Source organism: Lithobates pipiens, unplaced genomic scaffold (genome assembly GCF_037356315.1).
Source record: "Lithobates pipiens isolate NorthernLeopardFrog02 unplaced genomic scaffold, aLitPip1_a1.2 Scaffold_28, whole genome shotgun sequence".
Taxonomy (NCBI): Eukaryota; Metazoa; Chordata; class Amphibia; order Anura; family Ranidae; genus Lithobates; species Lithobates pipiens.
Window position 1 is genome coordinate 106,810,710 of NW_027507789.1, and position 22,298 is coordinate 106,833,007.

At 44.3% G+C, this 22,298-nt stretch overlaps 1 protein-coding gene across 2 annotated transcripts in view; it reads right to left on the reverse strand.

Annotated features, from left to right (window-relative positions):
- Positions 1-22,298, reverse strand: part of BRCA1 (BRCA1 DNA repair associated) — a 353,109-nt gene that overhangs the window by 138,563 nt on the left and 192,248 nt on the right. Inside the window, exon 15 of one of the 2 annotated variants that reach the window (XM_077459504.1) lies at positions 19,901-20,205. In XM_077459504.1, the coding sequence (XP_077315630.1) occupies positions 19,901-20,205 (305 nt within the window). The remainder of the gene's footprint in view (positions 1-19,900; positions 20,206-22,298) is intronic. The other variant, XM_077459503.1, reaches the window with a different exon arrangement.

Here is a 22,298-nt window from a genome sequence, read left to right on the forward strand (position 1 = left end):
GAGTGCACTTCACGCCTCAGAGACTGCACAGAATCTATCTGAGTAGATCCCCAAATTGCCCTAGATGTCGCTCCTCTGAAGGTTAATTTTTACATATGTTTTGGGCATGCCCGCGCATATCGCAGTATTGGTCTGCGGTTATGGAATGCATTAATGAGTGTCTTTAGTTGAGCGTCCCCCTGACAGCAGAGCTGGCGCTGTTAGCTATCCACGATGACGAACAGAGGCCCAGATACACCAAAATGCTGATCTCACTATTGCTTTTCTATGCAAAAAAACTGGACCTTAACTCTTAACTGGACCTCGCCTCTCCCACCTACAAGAAGAGCTTAGGAAAAGTCCATTGATGAAGTGCTGCCAATGTATAAATTAACCTATGCCAGTAGGGGATGCCCCCAGAAATTTATAAGTGTGGCAACCTTGGGTAGGCTCGATAGATTGACTGGAAGTGGGTCTTTCTTTGCTCTGATCCCCCTGGGCATCGGGAGGTGGAGGCTGGGTGGGTTACGCTGGCTGCCCCCCTCCCCCCCCCCTTTTCCCCTCCCACCCTCTCCCCTCCTCCCTCTTTCCCCCTCACCTCCCTGCGCCCCCCTCTTTCCCCCTCCCCTCCCTCCCTTCCTGATGCCCCCCCTTCCCCTCTTCCATTTGAGGTGTGCGGACCCTGTTGTAGCATGATGGATGAATCTCTGGCAGTTCATTGTGTTTATGTACACTGCTTTGTATTTGTTGTAAGGAACTTTATTGTGTATTACTTGTCATTTGTACTATCTCTTTCTAATAAAGACCAACCTTTTGTTAAAAAATAATAATTTAGCACACAATTTTGGCATGAAGGCCTATGCATATGACCATGCATTCTACACCAAGCTTCACATATGTTCAGAGCGATGCTGAAGGATGGACGATTTATGGACACCAATTTCTTGCATCATCATAAACGGCCTGGAGGAGCCTGTGATACAAGGCCTACACCTAAACCCTAAAGGCAAGGGGGGTACTAAAATCTGCAGTCCAGGCTTTTCAGCCTCATCTGCTACTCTAGTCACCCCTTATGTAGATTTAAACTATGACCAAATAGGGGCAATGGCAAATTTAATAAAAGCAGTAGGGGAAAAATGCTAACTTGACCCTGCACTCCAAAAAGGTCCTTTATGTGTTACTAAACCCATACCAATAAAATCAGTCTGTATATGCAGGAAAGCATGCTTGTTATACCCACACTGTGGAACCCAAGAGGTTAATCCTCTGTATTGTGTAAATAGGCTGGTTGATCCTATCCTCTCTGATCCTCTCCTTCTTTCAGTCCCCAATCCATCTGCAGATAGTACAGAGTCTTTGGGACACTCTTCACATGCTCAGTTTGGTGTGTATTGCTAGAGTTTCTTCTTTTTTTCAGGGTGCATGTGACATGGCCAAACAGTACTCTCCAGACAGAGGGTCAGGGGTTACACAGACTCATAGGACAGTCAGAGGAGAATGAAAACTCCTCCTACAAGCTTTAACCAGTGCTGGGCCAGACACTGGTAGAAGTCAAAAGACTGCTATATACTGCTGATGAGAAAAGGTACATAGCAGTTTATATTTACTAAAATAATTGCATTTCCATATTCTGTGTACTGTTGGAGACCAGATGTAGTGAATGCAGGGTCCTGGGTTTAGTAACGCTTTAAAACTCGCAATAAACAGCAGTGGTATGCAAGGATGAGTGAAAAAGTGATGAGTGAAAAAGGATGAAAAAAAAAAGAAGATATCATTCGGTTCCTTTGCCTATCTCTCACATGTGCGCTGTCCTAAAGAGTAGATGTAGAGTAATTCTTCTCTCTAGTGTAATCAAATTCTGTTCTACATTATTTATACAGCAAGCAGAATTGAAAGCTCTGGTGGAGGGATTATTGAATGTGATTTGTTGATGGCATGTGTCCAAAATCCAGAATCTTGCAAGCTCTGAAGTACGCAAGTAAGGAAAAAGCCAAAAGGTCATTTTTAGAAGCAAAAGTCTCAGAACACTCAAAAGAAATTTGCTTGCATTTCTGCTTTGTAGCTGCACCTTATTGATTAGTGGCCACATGAAACCACCATAAGAAAGATGAGAAAATACAATGCTGTCAATCTTATAATGGTAGGCAAACCTTACTGAAGCCATAAAAATGATTACTTTTTACTAGACTAGCAGCAATTAAAGGAAATATAAAGTGAACTTCTTCATGAGTTTTTAATATCATGTAATTTAAAAAAAAAGTTTCTATTTGGTTCAGCCAGTTAATTATGAAATAACGTTAATGTAGAACTTTAGGTTTCTTTTCACAGTTTCCTCTATTACAAAAAATACAAATAAAATAAACAAAAACAAAACTTGCTTACAGGGCTTGATGGCTTTCTTATAAAAGGCTTCTCGGAGATTTCAATGAGACCCGTCCAGCATAAAAAGAGATTACCGTTGTGCTTTCTTCTTCGCTAATCTGTAAGCAAAACATGACTTTGTACTTGGTGGAGAAACCCTTGTTGGCTAGCACAGAGGTAAGACATTTCTTGTAGTTGGTGACCAGGTTTGCACACATCACAGGAGGGATTTTGGTCCACCTCTTCTTCTTCTACATCCTTAAGGTTTCTTGGCTGTTGCTTGTCAACTCAAAGTTTAAGCTTCTGCTGTAAATTTTCTATAGGATTAAGATCTGGGAGTCTGACTAGGCCACTCCAAGAGCTTAATGTGCTTCTTCTTGAGCCACTCTTTTTTTTGCCTTGGCAGTATGTCTTGGGTCATGGAAGACCCATCTACGACCCATCTTCACTGCCCGCCCCAGAAGACGTGCGTCTATGCGCACGCGTGAACCACAGACTTCGCCCATAGATGCACACACTTGCGAATTGCAGACCTCACGCTAACGTGTGCGCGTGCATTAGCGCCCAACAGTCTATAAAGGATGCTTCCAGTATGCCGCCCCCTTGCTGTTTGACCTGCTCCTGTTACCCGTGTCCCCGACTCTGTGCCTGTATTCCATTCCTGTGTGTGACCAGGCTCCCTGACCTCGCTTCTGTCTCCAGTCCTGACCTCGGCTTGCTTGACCCTGCTATTCATCTGCCTGATTGCCTGTTGCCAAGACCCAGCCTGGACTCCGACTACTCTCTGCCTGCCATTTATGCTGTTTACCCTGATGTGTATGACCTGGCTAGTCTGACTCCTCTTCGCCTGCAAGCCTGCATCTGCCAACCTGCATCCGCTGTTCTGCAAACCTGCTCCTGTCCACTGGCACCCACTGCTCTGCAAAGCTGCATCTGCGGATCCGCATTCATCGCACCGGCTGGCCTGCATCCGCTGCTCTCCATGTCTGCTGTTCCAGCTTCCACTTGGCGATACAGCTCCAAGCAGTGAGGACTAAACAGGCACCTTTACCTCACCGTGCCCTTACCATGACCGTCTCCACTCCAGTGGTCTCCGAGCCAGGGTGGTATGGAAGGTCTCCCTCTGCACGTCAGGCAAGTCTAGTTAATGCCAAAAAGCTAAATTTTGGTCTCATCTGACCACAGGACTTTCTCCCTATCCTTCTCTGAATCATTTAGCTGTTCATTGACAAGACTGTACTTGTGCCTTCTTGAGGAAGGAGACTCACCGTGTTTGGAGGAAGAAAAATGCTGACTATGACTCTAAGAAAACCATCCCTACAGTCAAGCATAGAGGTGGACACAATATGCATTGGGGCTGCTTCTCTGCTAAAGGTACAGACTGACTTTGCCACATTGAAGGGCCAATGGATGAGGCCATGTATTGTAAAATCTTGGATGAGAACACTGAAGGGTCATGGATGGGTCTTGACAATGCCCCAAAACATACCGCCAGGGCAACAAAGGAGTGGCTCAAGAAGAGGCACATTAAGGTCCTGGTTGAGCCCCCTATCACTGTCTGACCCATAAGTATGGGTGCTCGTCTTTGACACATTGCTCTTTTCCCCTTTTTTCCTCATGTAATATACCAACTTGACAAATTTTTGGCACACCATTTCTCATCCCACAGATATCCATCATATATCAGCTCCTGATGAGTGGCAAAATAGCCACAAAATGCGTAGAGCTTTAAATACTATAAATTACATCCAATCATGCAGTTTTAGTAGACTCTGTAATGCTTTTACTCAATTCTATTGACTTTTACTATGTACAATATTTTTATATATGAATTAAATTTTTGTTGATGTATGAATTATGGGATTGATGTTTTTGATGTGCAATATTTTAATATATCTACGATTTATGATGGATTATGGACTATAGAATGTGCATCTCTGCGCCCTACGTTATGCATTAAATTTACAGCTAATAAATTTACATCATCTGATTTTTGTTGCTCTTCTGCTTTTGCTTCCAAAATCGCATGCTTCGCCAAAGTCTCAACCCTTTTTCTGTCTATCATTAAGGTCATGGAGTGGCCTAGCCAGTCTCCAGACCTTAATCCTATAAAAAATGTATGAAAGGAGCTGAAACTTCAAGTTGTCAAGTGACAGTCAAGAAACCTTAAGGATTTAGAGAAGATCTGTAAAAAAAAAAAAAAAAAAAAAAAAAAAGAAGTGGACCAAAATCCCTCCTGATGCATGCAAACCTGGTCACTAACTACAAGAAAAGTCTTACCTCTGTGCTCGCCAACAAGGGTTTCTCCACCAAGTACTAAGTAATGTTTTGCTAGGGGATCGAATACTTATTTTTACTCAATAAATTGCAACTCAATTTAGAACATTTGTTTTAATGTGATTTTTTAGGATTTTTGGTTGATATTCTGTCTCTATCCTTTGAAAAATACATAAATGATACAAATTATAGACCCTTAATTTCTTTGTAAGTGGGCAAACTGACAAAATCTTCAGGGGATCAAATAATTATCTTCCCCACTATATATATATATTTGTAAATAGTTTATTATATCTTTTCATGTGACAACACTGAAGAAATGATACTTTGCTACAATGTAAAGTAGTGAGAGTACATCTTGTATAACAGTGTAAATTTGATGTCCCCTCAAAATAACTCAACACACAGTCATTAATGTCTAAACCGCTGGCAACAAAAGTGTATACTCCCAAGTGAAAATGTCTAAATTGGGCCCAAAGTGTCAATATTTTGTGTGACCACTAGGGATGCACCGAAATTTCGGCCGCCGAAACATATCGGCCGAAAATGCCCTTTTCGGCAATTTGCCAAAAGGAAAAAATGGCCGATAATTGAGCCGAAAATGGGGCGGGGCCTGGGCGGAACTCCGCCCATGCCCCGCCCCTGGTGCCGCCCATGATGGGGATGAATAGCGCAGGACTGATTCAGCCAGCGATGCCCCTCTGCAGTGAAGAGAGCCGTCTGGTTGAATAGAGCGTCGGGAACATCACAGCTTTAATTTCAATAGCTGTGTGTTCCCCTTCGCGCGCCGTCACACACAGCCCCTCCCCCTTGTCGGGGGAACTTTAATAGACAGATCACCTGTCCAGATTGGACGGGTGATCTGTCTATCAAAGTGCCTGGACAAGGGGGAGGGGCTGTGTGTGATGGCGCGCGACGGGGAACACACAGCTATTGAAATTAAAGCTGTGATGTTCCCGGCGCTCTATTCAACCAGACGGCTCTCTTCACTGCAGAGGGGCATCGCTGGCTGAATCACTGTGGGGGCATCGCTGGCTGAATCACTGTGGGGGCATCGCTGGCTGAATCACTGTGGGGGCATCGCTGGCTGAATCACTGTGGGGGCATCGCTGGCTGAATCACTGGGGGGGCATCGCTGGCTGAATCACTGGGGGGGGCATCGCTGGCTGAATCACTGGCTGCATCACTGGGGGCAACACTGGCTGCATCACTGGGGGCAACACTGGCTGCATCACTGGGGGCAACACTGGCTGCATCACTGGGGGCAACACTGGCTGCATCACTGGGGGCAACACTGGCTGCACTTATCTCTTTTATCATGTCGCCAGTCTCTGACCACCTCCTGTACCATGTCGCCAGTCTCTGACCACCTCCTGTACCATGTCGCCAGTCTCTGACCACCTCCTGTACCATGTCGCCAGTCTCTGACCACCTCCTGTACCATGTCCCCAGTCTCTGACCACCTCCTGTACCATGTCCTCGGTCTCTGACCACCTCCTGTACCATGTTCTCGGTCTCTGACCACCTCCTGTACCATGTTCTCGGTCTCTGACCACCTCCTGTACCATGTTCTCGGTCTCTGACCACCTCCTGTACCATGTTCTCGGTCTCTGACCACCTCCTGTACCATGTCGCCAGTCTCTGACCACCTCCTGTACCATGTCGCCAGTCTCTGACCACCTCCTGTACCATGTCGCCAGTCTCTGACCACCTCCTGTACCATGTCGCCAGTCTCTGACCACCTCCTGTACCATGTCGCCAGTCTCTGACCACCTCCTGTACCATGTCGCCAGTCTCTGACCACCTCCTGTACCATGTCGCCAGTCTCTGACCACCTCCTGTACCATGTCGCCAGTCTCTGACCACCTCCTGTACCATGTCGCCAGTCTCTGACCACCTCCTGTACCATGTCGCCAGTCTCTGACCACCTCCTGTACCATGTCGCCAGTCTCTGACCACCTCCTGTACCATGTCCCCAGTCTCTGACCATCTCCTGTACCATGTCCCCAGTCTCTGACCACCTCCTGTACCATGTCCCCAGTCTCTGACCACCTCCTGTATAAAAATATTTTTTAAAAACAGTCATTTTCGGTATCGGTGCTGTCTCGGTATCGGTTTCGGTTTTCGGCCTAGTGTATTTTTCATTTTCGGTATCGGTTTCGGCACCAAAAAACCCATTCGGTGCATCCCTAGTGACCACCATTATTTTCCGGCACTGCCATAACCCTCTTGGGCATGGAGTTAACCAGAGCTTCACAGGTTGCCACTGGAGTGCTCTTCCATTCCTCCATGATGCCATCACGGAGCTAGTGGATATTAGAGACCCTGCGCTCCTCCACCTTCCATTTGAGGATGCTCCACAGATGCGCAATAGGATTTAGGTCTGTAGACAAGCTTGGCCAGTCCATTCCCCTTTACCCTCAGCTTGTCTTTGTACTCCTCACATGGTTGCCGCCACACACGCCCTACACCAAATACGTTTATCTTGGTCTCATCAGACCGCAGGACACGGTTCCAGTAGTCCAAGTTCTTAGTTTGCTGGTCTGCAGCAAAACATTTGCAAACTTTCTTGTGCATCATCTTTAGAAGAGGCTTCCTTCTGGGAAGACAGCCATGTAGACCAATTTGATGCAGTGTGCGATATATGGTCTGAGCACTGACAGGCTGACCCCCCCACCCCTTCAACCTCTGCAGTAATGCTGGCAGCACTCATACGTCTATTTCCCAAAGACAAGCTCTGGATATGACGCTGAGCACGGGCACTCAACTTCTTTGGTCAACCATGGAGAGGCCTGTTATGAGTGGAACCTGTCCTGTTAAACCACTGTATAGGTCCTGGCCACCATGCTGCAGCTCAGTTTCAGGGTCTTGGCAATATTCTTATAGCCTACTCCATCTTTATGTAGAGCAACAATTCTTTTTTTGAGATCCTCAGAGTTTTTTTGCCATGAGGTGCCATGTTGAACTTCCAGTGACCAGTAAGAGTGAGAGTGATAACACTAAATTTAACACACCTGCTACCCATTCACATCTGAGACCTTGTAACACTAACAAGTCAAATGACACCGGGGAAGCAAAATGGCTAATTGGGTCCAATTTGGACATTTTCACTTAGGGGTGTTCTCACTTTTGTTGCCAGCAGTTTAGACATTAATGGCTGTGTGTCGAGTTATTTTGAGGGTACAGCAAAATGTACACTGTTATGCAAGCTGTACATTACATTGTAGCAAAGTGTCATTTCTTCAGTGTTGTTACATGAAAAGATATAATAAAATATTTACAAAAATGTGAGGGGTGTACTCACTTTTGTGAGATACTGTATATGTATATATATATATATATATATATATATATATATATATATATATATATATACATACACACACACACACACACACACACACACACACATATATACATACAGCGGGTAAAATAAGTAGTGAACATGTCACCCTTTTTCTAGGTAGTAACCACGTGACAATAACAATCCATGCAATCCATACATACAAATACACCAAAACAAAGGAGTTCAGAATTTAATATGTAATAAAATAGAATGATATGAAAAGTATTGAACACATTAACTGATATTTAATGCTTTGTACAAAATTCGTTGTTGGTAATGACCACTTCAAGATGCCTCCTGTAAAGAGAAACTAGTTGCATGCAATGCTCAGGTGTGTTTTTGGCCCATTCTTCCACAGTCTTCAAATCTTGAAGGTTCCACGGGCCTCTTTCATGAACTTTGATCTTTAGTTCTTTCCATAGATTTTCTATTGGATGCAAGTCAGGTGATTGGCTTGGCCAGTCTAGCAGCTTTATTTTATTTATTTTTAAAACAATTGAGCAACCCAATTTTGTATTTGGGATCATTGGCTTCATCTTCATCATCCTGGTAGATGGCAGCAGATTTGTATCAAGAATCTTGGTACATTTTCCCATTCATCCTTCCTTCAATAACATGACATTTGGAAGTACCGTATGCTGAAAATCAGCCCCACACCATGATGTTCCCACCTACAAACATCACTGTTGGTATGGTGTTTTTGGGGTGAAGTGCAGTGCCATTTGACCTCCAAACATGGTGTGTAAAATGGCATCAAAAGAGTTTACTTTTGGTCTTATCTGACCAGACTTTATTCTCCCAGTATTTCACAGGCTTGTTGAAATGTTGTGCAGCAAATTCTAAACAAGCTTCAACATGCTTTTTCTTCTGCAATGGAGCCTTTTGTCGTGAGCATGCATGGTGGTTGAGTGCATTAACTTATTATTTTCTTTGAAACAATTGTACCTGCTAATCGGGTCTCTGAAGCTCTCCACAAGTGGTCCTTGGCTCTTGGACAACTCTTCTGATAATTCTTCCCTCTCCTATGTCAGAAATCTTGCGAGGAGCACCTGGTCATGGCCTGTAAATGGTGAAAATAGTATTTTTGTACTCACCGTAAAATACTTTTCTCTGAAGTTCATTGACGGACACAGCTCCATTAAATCTTGACTTATCACGTCACCTTCAGGAGAGGACTAGGCAGAACATGTAATACATGTGAAAACAACAGAAACTTAGTTCCGCCCAGGGGGCGGTCCTCTGGTAATAACCCCTTAGCCTGCTTCCTGCAGCTCAGTACGTCAACAAGCAGTATAACGTAAAAAAGGAGGGGTGGGTGCTGTGTCCGTCAATGAACTTCAGAGAAAAGGATTTTACGGTGAGTTTAAAAATCCTATTTTCTCTTTCGTTCATTGACGGACACAGCTCCATTAAATCTTGACCGTAGGGACATCCCCAAGCAGTGTCAGAACGAGGGATGGAAACAGAAAACATAACTTCACCCACAACCAGAGGAGCTCCTCAATGGAGGAGTCACCATCTGAACCAAATGCATCAGCACTTGCGGCCAACATATGCATCAGAATGCATTGACAACCAAAATGCATTGACAACCAAAATTACACTCTTTCTTCTTGATCAAGACGCCGCCTTACACAACTGGGAGACAGGCGCTTGATGTCGGAAAGCCCAAGATGTCCCAAATGCCATGGTGGAATGGGTCGTGACAGGAAAGGGGAACACCTGCCCCTTCAAGGCGTAAGCCTGGACCATGATCTATCTGATCCACCGTGAGATGGTGGTCGAGACCGGCAGCCCCTTTTTCAGACCATCCACCGAAACAAACAGATAATCTGACTTCCGGAAGGGAGCCATGGCAGACAGATATACCCTTAGAGCCCAGACCAAGTCCAGGGAATGGAGGGCCACCCCTCCTTATGGTGTGTTGGCTTAGGACACTGAGATGGTAACACAATGTTCTCATTAAGATGGAAAGCCGAAACCACCTTTGGAAGAAAGGAAGGTTGTGGACGCAGCACCACCTTATCCTTGTGGAAAACCAGATAGGGCAACTTGCAAGACAAAGCTGTCAACTCAGAAACCCTCCTGGCAGATGTAATAGCCACTAGAAAGACCATTTTCTGAGAAAGAGTCAACAAGGGAATTTCCCAGATGTTCTCAAATGACGGTTGCACCGGAGGGACTACATGCCGAACCCCTTGCACAAAGGTACTTTCCAATGAGTGAGACGCCAGGGGTCGTTGGAAAAAGACAGCCAAGGCTGATATCTGTCCCTTGCTGTAAGAACAGCAGGATCCTGGAAACGAAATAGGTGCGCGGACGCCACACCATCTCTTCACACATGGAGATATAAGCCTTCCATGTACGATGGTATATCTTCCGAGATTTTCGTGCTCTCAGCATAGTGGATATTACAGAGTCCGACAAGCCTCGGTTCCTCAACACCTGGCTTTCAACAGCCATGCCGTTAAAACCAGCCACGGTAAAGCAGGATGGAGTATCAGACCTTGCAATAGGAGGTCTTCTTGCATCGGTAACCATCAAGGAGCATCTGCCACCAGGTGCACCAATGAGCCTGGACACCGATGGTCCCGGCAGGGAGCCTAGGTCCTTCACCTTAACTAGGCAGAAAAAAAAACTGAGCTGCAGGAAGCAGGATGAAGGGTTATGGCCAGAGGGACCGCCCCCTGGGCGGAACTGTACAGCTCGCTTGTTTTCACATGTAATATATGTTCTGCTTAGTCCTCTCCTGAAAGGTGGCATGATAACCCCATGGTCAAGATTTAATGGAGCTGTGTCCATCAATGAACGAAAGAGAAATCATGTTCTTTGCACTTCCAGGTTATGGCCCCAATAGTGCTTACTGGAACATTCAGAAGTTTACAAATCCTTCTGTAACCAATGCTCAGTGTGTTTTGCAACAATAAGGTTGTAAATGTCTTGAGAGAGCTCTTTGCTTTTACCCATCATGAGATGTTTCTTAAGAGACACCTTTTTATAGGCCATCAGTTGAGACCGAACAGGCTGATATTAATTTGCACCGACATGGGGCTTTCTAATTACTGATAGCTTTTAGCTGGTGTCTTGGCTTTCCATGCCTTTTTGCACCTCCATTTCTCCATATGTTCAATAATCTTCCCCTGAGTCATTACATTTTATTAAACATAACTTAACCACTTTCAGACCGGACCATTTTGCTGGTAAATGACCAGAGGTCTTTTTACACTTTGGCACTGCGCTGCTTTAACTGGTAATTGCGCGGTCATGCAATGTTGTACCCAAACAAAATTTGCGTCCTTTTCTTCCCACAAATAGAGCTTTCTTTTGATGGTATTTGATTGCCTCTGCGATTTTTATTTTTTGCGATATAAACGTAAAAAGACCGCAAATTTTGAAAAAAAATGATATTTTCTACTTTTTGTTATTAGAAAAATCCAATAAACTCAATTTTAGTCATACATTTAGGCCAAAATGTATTCAGCCACATGTCTTTGGTAAAAAAAAAGTCAATAATTGTATATTTATTGGTTTGCGCAAAAGTTGTCACATCTACAAACTAAGGTACGTTTTCTGGAATTTACGCAGCTTTTAGTTTACGACTGCCTATCTCATTTCTTGAGGTGCTAAAATGGCAGGGCAGTACAAAACCCCCCCAAATGACCCCATTTTGGAAAGTAGACCCCCTAAGGAAATTGATAAGAGGCATGTTGAGCCCATTGAATATTTTATTTTTTTGCCTCAAGCGATTGAATAATGACAAAAAAAAAATTTTTTTTTTTTTTTTACACAAAGTTGTCACTAAATGATATATTGCTCACACATGCTATGGGCGTATGTGAAATGACACCCCAAAATAAATTCTGCTGCTTCTCCTGAGTACGGGGATACCACATATGTGGGACTTTTTGGGAGCCTAGCCGCGTACGGGGCCCCGAAAACCAAGCACCGCCTTCAGGCTTTCTAAGGGCGTAAATTTTTGAGTTCACTTCTCACTACCTATTACAGTTTTGAAGGCCATAAAATGCCAAGATGGCACAAAACCCCCACAAATGACCCCATTTTAGAAAGTAGACACCCCAAGCTATTTGCTGAGAGGCATGTTGAGTTCATGGAATATTTTATATTTTGCCACAAGTTGCGGGAAAATTACAAACTTTTTTTTTTTTTTTTTTTTTTTCACAAAGTTGTCACTAAATGATATATTGCTCACACATGCCATGGGCATATGTGAAATGACACCCCAAAATAAATTCTGCTGCTTCTCCTGAGTACGGGGATACCACATATGTGGGACTTTTTGGGAGCCTAGCCGCGTACGGGGCCCCGAAAACCAAGCACCGCCTTCAGGCTTTCTAAGGGCGTAAATATTTGACTTCACTCCTCACTACCTATTACAGTTTTGAAGGCCATAAAATGCCAAGATGGCACAAAACCCCCACAAATGACCCCATTTTAGAAAGTAGACACCCCAAGCTATTTGCTGAGAGGCATGTTGAGTCCATGGAATATTTTATATTTTGCCACAAGTTGCGGGAAAATTACAAACTTTTTTTTTTTTTTTTTTTTTTTCACAAAGTTGTCACTAAATGATATATTGCTCACGCATGCCATGGGCATATGTGAAATGACACCCCAAAATAAATTCTGCTGCTTCTCCTGAGTACGGGGATACCACATATGTGGGACTTTTTGGGAGCCTAGCCGCGTACGGGGCCCCGAAAACCAAGCACCGCCTTCAGGCTTTCTAAGGGCGTTACAGTTTTGAAGGCCATAAAATGCCAAGATGGCACAAACCCCCCCCAAATGACCCCATTTTGGAAAGTAGACACCCCTAAATTTAGGGGTACACTAGTGAGACTAGGTAATAAATGGCGGGTGCCCTGAAACTATAAAAAAATAACTAACCAACCAGCGTCACCTGTAACAGTTATATGGTGATCACTGGTGAAAGGGTTAACTAGGGGGCAATCAGGGGGCTTTATGCGGTAGTATATGGGGGTCCCTGGCGCTATAAAAAGCTGCGGCGAACCTAAATACCTACTTGCCTAACTAGCGTCACCTGTGACACTAATACAGCGATCAGAAAAACGATCGCTTATTAGGCTGGGTTCACACTGGAGCGATGCGGGAACGCCACGAATGCGCGGCGGGTTCCCGCATCGCATGCCTCCCGGCGGCAGTTCACACTGCCCTATGCGAACTGCTGGGAGTGTCAGTGAAATGTTACTGACACCCCCAGATCAGTTCGCATATCGCAGTGCGATCTGCAAACTCGGATCGCATGGTGTGAACACCCATGCGATCCGATTCTGCTGCGGGCCAAAAAAAGGGTCCCGTGCGAATTTGCGGCGGGTGCGGCGGGTGTGGCGGGTGCGGCGAATGGCTGAACTCGAATCGCACAGAGATCGGATGTGATTTGCACTGCAGTGCGAATCACATCCGTTCTCAAACCGCTGCAATCTGAACCCAGCCTTAGTGACACTGGCGACGGGGGGTGATCACGGGGTTAAACCTTTATTGGGGGGGTTAGGGGGGTACCTTAGAACTAAAGGGGGCTAACCCTAACTGCCCTAACAGTTATTAGTCACAAATGACACCCGCCGGGTGATCAGGGGGTTAAACCTTTATTAGGTAATAAATGGCGGGTGCCCTGAAACTATAAAAAAATAACTAACCAACCAGCGTCACCTGTAACAGTTATATGGTGATCACTGGTGAAAGGGTTAACTAGGGGGCAATCAGGGGGCTTTATGCGGTAGTATATGGGGGTCCCTGGCGCTATAAAAAGCTGCGGCGAACCTAAATACCTACCTGCCTAACTAGCGTCACCTGGGACACTAATACGGCGATCAGAAAAATGATCGCTTATTAGGCTGGGTTCACACTGGAGCGATGCGGAAACGCCGCGAATCCGCGGCGGGTTCCCGCATCGCATGCCTCCCGGCGGCAGTTCACACTGCCCTATGCGAACTGCTGGGAGTGTCAGTGAAATGTTACTGACACCCCCAGATCAGTTCGCATATCGCAGTGCGATCTGCAAACTCGGATCGCATGGTGTGAACACCCATGCGATCCGATTCTGCTGCGGGCCAAAAAAAGGGTCCCGTGCGAATTTGCGGCGGGTGCGGCGGGTGTGGCGGGTGCGGCGGGTGCGGCGAATGGCTGAACTCGAATCGCACAGAGATCGGATGTGATTTGCACTGCAGTGCGGTGCGAATCACATTCGTTCTCATAAACCGCTGCAATGTGAACCCAGCCTTAGTGACACTGGCGACGGGGGGTGATCACGGGGTTAAACCTTTATTGGGGGGGTTAGGGGGGTACATTAGAACTAAAGGGGGCTAACTCTAACTGCCCTAACAGTTATTACAGTCACAAATGACACCAATGCAAAAAAAAAAAAAAAAAAAAAAAAAATGACATTGGTGTCACTGTGACTGGGGGGCAGGGGTAATTGGGGGGGTGATCGGGGGGTAAAGGGGGGGTGTGAGTGTGCCTGGCATGTTCTACTGTGTGTGGGATGTGTTGGTGCAACTCACTGATCCGCTCTCCTCCGTGTCGGAACGAAAAATACCGACACGGAGGAGAGAATACATCACTTCCTCTCCTGTGTTTACATTACAGGAGAGGAAGTGATGTCACCGGGGATTTCTATTCGTCGGGAGCGATCGCGAGGGGGTGGCCATGAATGAATGGCCGTCCCCTCGTCCGGGATCGCTCCCGAACGAAAACCGACCGCCGCAGGCACCGGGCGGGGGCCCGATCGGGCCCCCGACCCGCGGGAGGCAAATCACGTACATGTACGTGCTTATGCCTGCCCGTGCCATTCTGCCGACGTACATCGGCGTTAGGCGGTCGGCAAGTGGTTAATTTCTGAGCTCATTGGTTTCTTAGTATGTATGGATTGTATGGGTTGTTACTGACATTTGGTGAAACACAAAACTGTGTGTGTGTTTGTGTGTGTGTGTGTGTGTGTGTTTTTATAAAACATAAAAAATTTATAAAAATAAAAAAATCCACCGGTCCCAAAAAAAACTCTTTGAAAAAACAAAATTCAATTGTAAAATAAAAAATTTATCTGACACTGTCCACTATCCTGCATGTACTACCCACCACTGTACACTCCCCATTCCTGTGATTCGCACCGCATTGCTGTTCGGATCACATGTGATGTCTGTGCGATGTGATTTCAGGCATACAAACTGTATGGTTGAAATCATATCACATTCGGACCAAAGACGCACAGGACCCTTTTTTTGGTCCGCACCAGAATCAGATCGCATGGCTGTTCACACCTATGCAATCCGATTCATGTCCAAACTGTCAGTTTGCAGTGCGATATGCGAGCTGAAATGGGGGTGTTATTAACATTGTATGACACTCCCCAGCAGTTTGCATATGGCAGTGTGAACTGATGTGTGAGTTGGATGCGATGTGCGAACCCGCAGTGGATTCGCAGGATTCCCGAATCGCACCAGTGTGAACTGAGCCTTGGTGGGAGCAGTTAGGTGACAGGCTGTATGATTTGAGGCTCGGTTCACACTGGTGCGATGCTGCAGGTGGGGTGTCCCCTTGTAGTGGTCACTCTTGGTGTGGGGCTCTCTTTTATTTTTCTCTCCTATGGAGTTTCAGGAGCATGTTACCCCACCTGACTCTGTCAGAGGCTGCAGGTCCCTCTGGGTCTCAGTCATCCGGTTACGAACTGACGGCGGCCCTGTAGTCCTTTGTGTCCCAGGTGGAGGTGGCTCTTGGGCGGCGGACTAGCAAGAAGCATCCCTGCCTTCCCCTGCTTCATCTGTCTCGTCAGATCCTGAATTCTAGATCTTTTGGACAGTGAGAATGATTCCTCTGCCCCAGTGGCTGCACATGAGAAAGCGCTGGTGGATGCACGGATTGCTTCTGTGTGGAAAACTTTAAAAATGGAGGATGCAACCAGCGAAGTCCGCATAACGAGCGAAACATATTATTTTAACTCTGCGTGGCTACACTTATGGATACATATCTGCTTTAATAAGAGGACATTGATATCTGCCTTGTTAATTTACTCGTACCATATATTTACAACAACAGTAGCAATGTCCCTGCAGATCTTCTCAAGCCTGTAAGAACAAATAGAATGATTTTATTAAATACTGGTTACTCTGAGCAGTATGGAGTGGGATCCATGCTGACAATGACGGGGCGTGTGCACTCTCTCCCCCTCCCCTTTCCCTTCCTGTGGGTGCCCTCCCCTTTACTGTTTGTCATTTCCTGTGATGTCATTTTGTATTGAGGGAACGATTGGCTGTTGGGGCCATGAGTTTCTGTGTTGTCATATCATTATTTGGCCATATCCTGTGTTGAGGTCACATGGTGTTAGTTACTTTCTGTCTGTGTGTGAATAAAAAGCCAAGAGTCTCTGCTCTACTGGGCAGATGAAAGAACGATGGAGCTGGTGGTGATGTATGTTTACTGGGGAATGGGGAACCAGAGGGGACTGCTGAGAGGAAGCTATGCTGAGATGAGGACGTAAGAATGTGGTAATGTCTGTTTACTTGGATCAGTGGGTTTTAGGTAAGATGCATTATATCACCATGGTGAGGACAATTTTATACAAAATGGCCATTAATTCACTTCCTGTTTCTACACATAAATAGAATGGCTCAAGAACCAATCCGGTTTCCCTGATGAAGTCACGTGTTGTGACGTAACGTGCGTAGGGATTGGCCGGAGGTTTGAGAGAACGGGTTTGATGCAAGGAGTGTGTTTGACACACGGCTACATACAGATAAGCTTGTTTTTAACTTTTTTTGACGTAAGAGGCAACTTGACATTTTCAATAAATTGTATTATCTTTACATATTACACTATGGGAGGCCTTTTTTCTTTTATTTCCTTTAATAGCGAATATTGACCGTCCATAACGGAACCATGAGATTTTGAGGCTATTCAAGAGAGTGCTTGCTCAGCGAGTCGTGAACCACGTCCATAACCATCTACACGGACATCGATTGGGAATTTGGATGACACATAGGCAATCCCATCCCAGGATATTGATAAAAGGCTTATTTTTCTCCATTTATAGGTAAGGGCGCTGGGAGTATTACGTGACTATTTTGTCAGGAAGATTAACATCAATTTCACAACACAACTGTTTATTTAGAAGATTCACCAGGTTTATGGACACTCATGATTATTGTCACTAACTTATCACTTTGATGGACTTTTTTCTTATGTATACTCATTTTATTTTGGATTTCAGCTATTGTCTTTCCTTTTTACACTATTTAGGATTATTTTTCTATAACATTAATGTGTTAGAAGTCTGCGCAGATCATTATTTACGGTTTTTGTTTAGTGTACACTTCAGATCTTGCAGCGATATCATGTACTTCACATTATTCGTTTTCATTGTTTATTCACTTAATTAGTGTGTAAGACCTCACTTTAAATTTCATGTAGCCATTTTAGAAATTACTTAAAATTTAGACTTAAACACGAACATACCCAGTCACACTGCAGTGCATTCATTAGGAAGATGACGCCATTATTTCCTGTTTCAGTTTTAGAGCTATCTGCATAACCTACCTGTTTACTGGTAGTCAGCCTAACACTACATATTTGTCCAATCAGGAGGCAGGTGACCACAGAACAAAAAAAGGTGAAACGAAACAGAGGTGCGGCATCCATTAAATTGCAGTGTGGCAGACCTGTGTCAATAACAAAAGTGCAGAAGTACAATTCCTTTGGGAAAAGTTTAAAGTGGTTGTTACCATAAAAAAAATGCATCCTGTTCCTTTAAAGCATGAATAACAGCACAGTGCTTGTGCAGTGTAATTTGGTCCTTTGTATAATCTACAATACCTGGCTGATCCTGCCTGTTGTTTTATATATATATATATATATTTTTTATATGTTGTTTTATATATATATATATATATATATATATATATATATATATATAAATATATAAATGTGTGTGTGTGTAGGTCCATGTATTTTATATATGGTGTTATATGGACACATACAGTACAAGATTGACCAGGCCAGATTTCAGTTGACTGAGTGACTTGTCCAAGCCAACTCAATTACACATATCAAAGGGGACTTGTTGACCAAAAGGTTGTTAAGGTGGTATCTGTTAATCTAATTGTGCATATTGAAGGAAACTTGCTCATGTTAATATGCAAGAATGCGAATTAGGGCAGTTTATGACTACAGCTGTTCAAGGCTAGGGGTCATCTTCTGTCTCTCTGAAAAACACATGGAGATCAAAGCATTTAATGGAAAGGGCCAATCAAATTGCTCAGCCATTTAATGTGTTGGGGATATAACATGGCGTTCAGTCTTGTCTGGGTGTGTGGTTATGAAGGCCCCAAGGTCTAAGGAACATGGGGCTCTGAATATTTACTAGATTTGTAAGATTTACTCTGTTGGATTGTGTCATCTGTTGCAAGACTTTGTTGTGTTGGAAGTCAATAAAGTGCATCTCTCTGGAAGAATTGGGTTGCTGCGGAAGAGTACTTATAATAACTAATTAATTATCTACCCACTATATAAAATATATCACTACACCTGGTTCTGCCCTCCTCTCTATAAACTGACCACGTTTATCATGGCCGCTGAGAGCCGATACCATGGTCAGTTTACGTGCTTCCATCATCCTGCTCCCCCCCCCCCCAGCTTGTCAGCTAGTGTTAGTGTCTGCCCCATCCTCCTGTCACTAAAATAACTTGACTATTTTAATACAATCCCCAGTTTTAGGTAACATTGCATGTCCCAGTGTATGTGCTTTATAAAATAAATATCCATTTTATACCTAACTTCGGAGCGCGGCTCAAGTGACCTCCCGCCGGTCTCCTCCTCTCCTTCCCTCCTCCTGGCTGATGTCAGAGGGGAATTTTTTAAGCCCCTTTCACTGTAGTCATCAGATCAGGAAGAAAAGGGGAGGCCAGTCAAGTGAGCACGGAGAGGCGCTGTGAAATAGGGTATAAAACTGCATTTTTTTAATAAAGCACATACACTGGGGCACAATGTAACGAAACACGGGATTGTATGAACAGAACAAAGTGGATTTACAACCACTTTAATAGAGGAGGTTAAAAAGTGTAGACCCAGGTCAATAACAGTCTATCACTGTCACTTCCCAAAAGTCATAGGACAACAAAATCATGAAAATATCCAGGTAGTAATAGAAAATTACCACATGTAAACCCAAATAGAGCCAACAGAATTATTTCTGGTCAGGAACACTCATTCAAGATTATGATATGCACTGAGACATTTGCAAGTGTCTACTATGGTATTTAATATTTTTTTTACCACATTTATCGGCGTATAACACGCACTTTTTTCGACCGAGAGCGGGCGAAAGCTGACGAGAACGGCCGGAAGTTGACGAGAACGGCCGAAGGCGGCTGAGAACTACCGAGCGCCACCGAGATACACAGGACATCTGGCTCTGTATCTCGTGGCTCCATTTAAAAAAAAAAAGCTGCAAATAAAACTGACAAGGCTGCAATTGACACTGACAAGGGTACAACAATGGACAAGGTTGCATATGACACTGACAAGGCTGCAATGATAGACAAGACTGCATGACAAAGCTGCATATGACACTGACAAGGCTGCAAATGATGGACAAGGCTGCATGAAAAGGCTGTAAATGATGGACAAGGCTGCAAATGACACTGACAAGGGTGCAATGATGGACAAGGCTGCAGATGGACACTGATAAGGCTGCATTGATAGGCATTTAAATGTGAGTTTTTTTTTCCTTAAACTTCCCTCCTAATAGTTTTTTTCCTTAAAATTCCCTCCTAAACTTGGGGTGCGCATTATACGCCGATAAATACGGTATATCTAAATATAATTCCACATTATGCATTACCTGGTAAAGGGTTCATTACTGTATTTCCAAAGCAGGAAAAGGAGGAAGCGTACAAAAAGTTGACTTACCAGCTCATTCTGACTAAGGCCTGATGCCACAATGGAAAAGTTTCTCCTATTAGGTACTGCAGAAATCTTGCTTGATGCTGAACCCTTTCTACTTCTTATAGGTGATGTAAATGTAGGAGATGAGCTTCTCTTAATACCACCAATATTTTTCTGCGGTTGAGACTGCTGTTTAACCTCTGTAGAATCCCTTTGTCTGTGAGTGGAAAATGTGTTCATTGCTCCATTACTCTGAGTTGTACTTCGTAGGCTTCTTCTTGGGGAGGCTGTAGCTTGGTTTAGACTAGTTGCTGGGGGTTTACAGTTAGCTGTATTAAAGTAAAAAAAATATACAAACTATTAATTCATTCATTCACAGAAGATGCAATTTAATACATTTAATAGTTACAACTGAATTTCCTGGTGAACAGGCCTGTGACAAAAATTTAAATATGTTTTGTAAAGAAATGCTATAAGGCCGGGTTCACACTATTGCGAAGCGGATGCCAGTTTCAATTTGCATGTCAGGGGATTGTGACCTAGGGGAGGTGGTGTAGCTTGCACTGGACTGACTCGATCAATCATTGCTGTAGGTTATGTAGGGTTGTGGGCAGATGGGAAGAGCTGGTTTCCATAAGTTTGTGCCTGATTGGAGCAAAAGGTGGTGGTGAGCCCTGTAAGGGCCTGGACTGCAACCTCGGGGTACGGCCTTGTGGTCGACTCTGTGTTTGCTTGGAAAAAAGTGAAAATAAAGGAGCGCCCCGTATCCAGTAAATGCAGGTATGGATGTTTTATTTGAAGTTTCAGCAATAAAAGTAGGGCAACGCGTTCCAAGGGACTAAGTATTCCCCCTTCATCAGGGCTGCTAATAAAAGTTGTTAAAAAAAATGTTAGATGTCCAAACACTCTTTGTGCCAAAGGCAATGATCTATTTGCCAAAGGCACCCAGTCCGACCCACCAGGACCATTTTTTTTTAACAACTTCGGCGTTGGCCTCATTTTTACGCTGAAACTTCAAACAAAACATCTTTAATATTTGCATTTACTGGATACCGGGCGCTCCTTTACTTTTGCTTCTTTCCAAGGAGATTGTGACCGTCTCTCCAGCTCCAGCGCGGATTGCAGGACCGAATGCAGCCAAAAATGTGGGCTGAAAACTCACCTGAAAAAGAGAACAGGGATGCACCGGACCCCTGCTGTGAGCCACATCGTACTGCAGTGTGACCCCAGCCTAAGAGTTAATGATTACAATAATGATAAAAGGCTTTTTTAAAGGAACTGACTTGAATTTCATACAGGAGACGCTCATTAAGTAATGAAGGGCCAATCCTTGCTTTGATGATTTCAAAGCTGCCAAATTCAGGGCTAGATTGGCTCAGACAAACTGTAAATAATTTTGCACATAAAGAGTACGTGTTATAAAAAAAATACATATATAGATTTGTGTGCTTGCCTATAAATCCATTTCTTAGAGTACATCACAGGAAACAAAACAGGCTATAAATCATGACTTTTTGGATTATGCACCACCTATAAGTGAGAGCACAATTGCACTCACCTATAAAACAAACAAAAAAACAGGATTTTTAAAAACAGCTTACCTGTAAAATCCATTTCTTTGAAGCGCATGTGGGCTATAGGGCACCTTCAGGTGATGGACACTGGCACACCCTAAGTTAAAAAGTGCACTCCCTACATATTCCTCCCACTGGTGGGAGCACCTCAGTTTTGTAGCAAAGCAATATATGTCTATACCAAGAAGGGAGGGACCTCTATGTCCCCTGATGTACTTCTAAGAAAAGGATTTTACAGGTAAGCTTTTTAAAAATCCTGTTTTCTTTTCATACATCAGGTGACACAAAGCCATAGTAGTTACTATGTGGGATGTCCCATAGCAATGCCAACTGAAGGGAGGGAGACACAACAATAGTAGGGCACCAAGAGACTAGAGTACCCATACTGCAACCTGCAGTACACTGCGCCCAAAGGCCATATCCTCATGATCTATTACATCTACTTGATAGAATCTGGTAAATGTATGGGCTGAAGACCAAGGTGCGGCCTTGCAGATCTGAGCCATGGAGGCTTTGTGATGCATTGCCCAAGAAGCGCTAACGGCCCTGGTGGAGTTCCTTAAAAATGAAAAAAGGAGGAACTCTCTTCTTTTAAGCCAAAAGCTTGATCAATCACTTGACGAATCCACCAAGGAATCGTTGATTCCGATGCTGCCTGTCCTCTTATAGGACCGTCAGGCAACACAAAAAAAAAAAAAAAACAACATCTGTTTTTATGCATCTGAGCGTTCACCCTTAAATGCACCTTGACCGCTCTCACCACATCAAGAGAATGTAGAGACCTTGGTACCGGACCTTGCAAAAGAAAGTCTTTATGATCTCTGCAAACCAAGATCTCCTGGACCATG